Source organism: Opisthorchis viverrini (genome assembly GCF_000715545.1).
Source record: "Opisthorchis viverrini unplaced genomic scaffold opera_v5_1, whole genome shotgun sequence".
Taxonomy (NCBI): Eukaryota; Metazoa; Platyhelminthes; class Trematoda; order Opisthorchiida; family Opisthorchiidae; genus Opisthorchis; species Opisthorchis viverrini.
Genome location: NW_008751657.1, coordinates 4,574,279 through 4,579,803, shown reverse-complemented (window position 1 = coordinate 4,579,803; position 5,525 = coordinate 4,574,279). Strand labels below are relative to the sequence as shown.

At 40.8% G+C, this 5,525-nt stretch overlaps 2 protein-coding genes across 2 annotated transcripts in view; one reads left to right on the top strand and one right to left on the bottom strand.

Annotated features, from left to right (window-relative positions):
- T265_12444 (hypothetical protein) overlaps positions 1-5,500 on the top strand; it is a gene marked incomplete at both ends in the record, with an annotated part of 16,274 nt that extends 10,774 nt beyond the window's left edge. The window contains 2 exon segments of the mRNA XM_009163860.1: positions 3,880-3,965; positions 5,363-5,500. Of these exon segments, the coding sequence (XP_009162124.1) occupies positions 3,880-3,965; positions 5,363-5,500 (224 nt within the window).
- The window catches only part of T265_00070 (hypothetical protein), a gene marked incomplete at both ends in the record, with an annotated part of 13,671 nt that continues 11,679 nt past the window's right edge, over positions 3,534-5,525 (bottom strand). Inside the window, 2 exons of the mRNA XM_009163727.1 lie at positions 3,534-3,749; positions 3,787-3,951. Of these exons, the coding sequence (XP_009161991.1) occupies positions 3,717-3,749; positions 3,787-3,951 (198 nt within the window). The remainder of the gene's footprint in view (positions 3,750-3,786; positions 3,952-5,525) is intronic.

The window sequence follows — 5,525 nt, the reverse complement described above, 5'->3', positions numbered from 1 at the left end:
GATAAAATTGAAGGTACTAAGGGGACATCGAATAAGGGTCTTCAGACTAGTGGCTGGTGATATTATCAATCTTTTGCAGTTACAAATATTGTAATGCCTGTTCTTGTTCAGGAAATTTTGAGTGGTAACCGGGCGTCCTGGCTAAATCTAACCTGATGCAAACTATACGGTAGCCTTTACTTTGTGTAAAACCTACTGGTGATGCTAAATACGTTAATTCTCACGTATTCGAATAGGTAAATCCTCGGTTTTATGGGCGTTGACATACTGGGCACAATCGCTTCTGAGACTGAGCATAGTGTCCTGCCAGTCGGAGATTTTCACATCTAAATACCCAGGTGGCTTCGCGATAAAATGTCAAGAAAAAATACTACAGTCAGCACCATTTTCTATAGCTTAAGAAGCTTAGTCTCATGGTAGGCTAAAATTATTGTTAAAGAAATAGAAACTGGTTGGTATCTACTACTTGTTGATCGTTTGTATGCAATGTGCTTTCGAACAAAATGCCTGTGACATCACGTCTCGTAAAGATTGTGTAGACAGTTTTTCTTCTTTGGCTTGGTGAAAAAATCTCCAAACACTAATTTCTCAGAAATTTTAAACGGAACACAAGTGGATTTAATTTATGCTTCTCAAAGTGTTTCTGTTAAATTTTCGACAGGTCCTGTTTCCATTTACATTTGTCTTTCGTTTCACCGGGCTCATTTGTCAAACAACCAAGCTTGATTGCACCGTAGCTAAACTGTTGCTTTCAACACAGATGGAGTTAACCGTTGACCTTACTGAAATTCTATGGCACAACAAAGCTTCCTCAGTGAGGTTTTATTTTGTTAACCAATGTCCACCGTTAGACCATCACACTAGACCTGGGGGTTGTCAGGGTTTTGCATGTACCAAATGCGAGTGGTAATGTTCGTGAACACGGCCGCGCATTCAGCGCACGTCTGAGTTGTCCAAAAGGTGTAGATTTCATCGTCGCATTGAAACTCCAAATCACGGGATGGAAAACTGAATTCTCCTGTGGGCTTTACATGACTCTATCGAATAGATAGTGAGTTTATCTATACAAAGTTCGAAGACAGAATATGTATATTTGCCACAAGTAGATACTTGGAAAGTTCGTACTCATTCTTTTTGGTTTCACATGTTGGTTCGTTTCATTAGCGCACCAAGAAGTATTTCATGAGTTCATAGCCTAATAACAAAGTACTGGATACGCCATTACGATAAGCTCTTTGCCTTTGTACCTCTTCGCTGTGTTATTACAAGCCAACCAATTGAGTTAAAACATTGTATCTTTTGACGGAATTCGGCGTTCTGACACTGTATTGTAGGATTAGTGATGTTAAGAGGGCGAAAATTAGGCTACTCTAGACCTTTACCCGAATCACTAGTGGGTAAGACGAGAAGAACGAAGTCTTATATATATCGCCTTATATTTGTAGTTGGCCCGTACCTCTGTCGACTGAGATAGTTTTGCTGAATCGCACGCAAGCACTGGGTGCTGCATTTTAGACTTACAGATTTACCTGTTTGGCAATACTGATGCGTCCATTTGCGCCTGGATAGAACATAAAGACAGAACACAAGAGTTATTTGTCTTAACTGTATTTGTAAATTAGAAAAGGTACACGAACAAAGTGCTATAGACAGGTAGAATTCCATTTTGCACACACAAAAACAGCTCATTTTTTCTTGAAGAAGTAAATCGAATGCAGTTCTGAAATTCACCTAAAATTAGACTGAACGTTACAGAATTCTGTGAGATCTACTAGTGACAGTTGCGAGATCAGATTGGGATCGTTCCTCTAGTGGCAGTATAATGTGTGTCATTATCATACGTACCATCCATTTGGGATGCTCGAAAAGTGAACTGAGAGACAGTTGTCTACTTACGTGGTGCGGAAGCTTCTGTAGAATAAATCACGGAGCTAAGTCTCTCAGCAGAATTTTTGTGCGCAAAATTATCCTAAGGAACGGGGTGCTTTCCTCCTGTCTTCTCACTGTTTCTCATTACTGCCAAAAACAATCGGTTATGGAAGATTATAGACTTTTTCGTCTTTGACATTTTTTTACACTTAAGATGAGCAAAAAGCCTACGTGACACTGAAAAATGAGGGATTCAGCGTCCAATTTACTGGTGAATTCGTGCACAACTTAACTCCATTAAGGCAGATTCCAAGTGCTCTACTGCTTCTGTTTAAAAATGAGCAACGTGGCGGCATGTTATCAGTGTGTACCCTGGGTGAATTCATTATATTTTGATCAGGTGGCTGTTGACCTATTCGCCGGTCTTGCAGGACAACTGCCAATCTCGGCGAACGGACCAACAGAAGCCCGATCAGAAAACGACCGAAGAGTAGTTCAGACCTGAAGGTTTTACACAAGGTGCGGCACCTCCAAACCGAATCAACACCACAATGAAAAAAGAATGTTTTGCCCCACAAGATTCCGTTACCAATTTTTGAACCACGAATGGGATATGTGCGCCAAACATTCGTTCCGTTTAGCTTCATGCTGTGGAAGATGAGATTAAGTGAACAAATGAACAAGTATTCAGTGCCTTTTCATTACGAGACCCTTCTGCTTAAAAGTAGTTTTGAAGTATATTGTGTTTCAAGGATTAGGTTACTGCGGGCCTGTTGTTTACCATGCCAGTGACTTGAAACTTGACTGAACACCGTCGAAGACAGTGTCCGACTCCAAAAAAGATTAGTCACTCGTGGTCGTGTTCTCTAACGCACTTCATAAGGCAAAGTTAGATAAGGTCAGTCATGTAGCCCTTAGGCTAACATTTATCAATATTAGTCTGCTGTGTTGGGGATTCGTTTTAATTTGGGCTGTGGATACACAATGTTTGGAACAATTTAATTACGCAAATCTACTACGTATGTAGAAAAACATGTGATCCTGATTAGACGAGAGACATAAGAGTATACGCAATTTTCTCGTTTGCGAGGTGTTTTTTTCTCAAATTGTATGTAACTGCCATACCAATGGTTATTAATTTGTGGCCACTTTATGGCGATAAGCAGATCATATTTGGTGAATTCTATCAGCATTTAGAACAACACAAAAGGACTAATTGTTCGAGCAGCGAATCGGAAATAATTCCATAAAAATGCTTGTAGAGCCACCTATAGAGCATGTAAAAATGTGCACAGTTCATATCGCACGATCCGGTTGGATTGTGCCACGAGTGATCCTTTTTACAATAAACGGTGATGCAAACTGTGGAATTTTCCCCTTCAAACAGATTGTTTATTATAGTTAGATAGCATGAGGATGCTAAAATTTCCCTTGAGGATCAATCCTCGAAGTCTGTAAGTTTACGTAGCATACGGTGCCGGGTTTAAATGTTCATATTCCGCTCGCCTTCATACGGAACCATTTACAAGTTATGAACCAGGCACAAGCGACCCCTTAATTTAGGTTATTAAGATATTTTTGTTTTTTGGGCGCTTTACTGGAAACACAAATTCCAAAACAAACATCAGACTTATTTAAGCGGCTTTGAAGTCCCTAGAAAAAGCATGATGAAAACAGAATATTGCACATTTTCCCGGCTCTTCAGTAACCAGACGTGCAAACTGTTTGATTATGCTATCCAAGTACGCGTAGACAGCCAGATACAATGCGCTGAATATCCTCTTGCGTACGTATCAAGGATAGCTTTTGAATCCCTCTTCAGAACGATGGTTGGCTTCCTCTATGGCTCAGTGTCTCAAGCCAAAAGAGGGCAAAAGGTTCTGTTTGAATGCAGAGTCAATCAGATAGAAAGCTTACCCTCAGATGTTCGCCTGTTTTTTTGTAGTACTTTATTTCCTCCATTCGAGCTGCGTCCCACTTAATTTTCATTTCTTGATTTTTCTTTTCCAGTTGGTCTACTTTGTGTTTCAACTCAGCAGCTTGAAATTCCAAAATTCGTTTCGTATCCTCAAGTTCGGAAATCTGACAAAAAAAGAGTGATTAAGGTATACCTTATGCTAATGTGTGTATGGGAATTCTGTGGTCTGAACTATAGCCGACTGAACAGGGCACTGTATGCCTAAACAGATCTACCAATTCAAAACAGTTGCACGTGAGTCCAAACATAAATGTTCCTTCAATAAACAGACCACTTGACAAGAGCCAACCGTCAGTACAGCACAGTATCTAAGGCAGTGGGTCTGGGTTAAACTTGTCAGTCTCTTACAATATTTGTTAACTAAAGCCAACTTTATCACAATAACAAAGAGATTTTCTGAACAGTAGGCCCCTGACAGTGAAAAATATGCCCTCAAAATCTGAAGACATTCAACATATGAATGCCTGCTTAGAATCCAGTTATTTGTTGGACGGCCAAAGGTAAAGAATTAACTTCAAAGGGGGGGAGAACGTTTAGGCTAAAATGGTTATTTTTAGACTTTTTCAGATGATTTTTGATGTAACAAACAAGCTGTTTTCCCATCAGTTCAAACTTGTCACGAAATATTATTTTCAGTCTTGTGGCAACGTCATGAAACAATCGTATCCAAACCTATGCACAAGTTTGGAGTGTTTTTTTATACACTAAGTCCAATGTGGTACATGAAATTCTAATAAAATTCCATATGCCCACCCCGATTATCACGAGTCTTCTCCTTAGAGGCTTAAATATTTTTGGGCCAACCTATTTCTTATGGATAATGTGGCAATATGTGAATGATGTGAAGTATGAAAACTTTTTGCATGCGGCATAGTGTGCGCGGTCATTTGAACTATTTATGGGGTTTTTTCGAGTGAACACTGAGAAGGGGAGCTTTTTCCAAATGGAATTTTTTCTTTATTTTAAGTTCAAAATATAGAGAACGGAAGCAGAAAATAAACTCAACTGCTGAGGCGAACCTTGATAGCGCGGGCAACACACATAGACGTTGGTTTCCTCGCTGAATTACACATTTGGTATGCATGCATCTCAGCACCTCGGGATGGCATTACCAGTGCTTCGCTATGAAGCGGAAAGTCAGGTACACAGAGATGAACTAAGTGTCACATTTTCTACCAAACTGCCTAGTTAGTTGAACAAATCGGTGACCTTATATGGCATGATCGTTCCGGACCTTCTGTCGGCATCATATAACTTTCTTCAATGAGGAGTGAAAGATTTTCAGTGCATCATCATCCTCATCATCGTCAGCTGTAAGAACCGCGTACTCGTCGTACACTGGTTGTAGCTGCGCATTGCACGCGCGAGCTGGTAAATTGGTGCATAAATCCAGCACTGGCAGTGGGCTGTCAAGTGGGGGGTTGATTGGAAAAGGAGCTATGCATTGAAGGCAATAGCTTGGATGCACCAGCGCCATTGAGGGTGCGACTGGGCCATGTCTGATAATGTCTCTAGCCATTGATGTGGCCCGTCTCGGGGTCCTCATCCAGGAAGACGACAGCGACCAGCGCAGCTGAGTTTGCTGGTAATGGCCTTCATACTTCGCTGCCAAGTCATTGTTTGACCGCCTCTGGCTCTCTTCCACCCTTCACATGGTTGGGCGAAAAGAGCCCTTCGA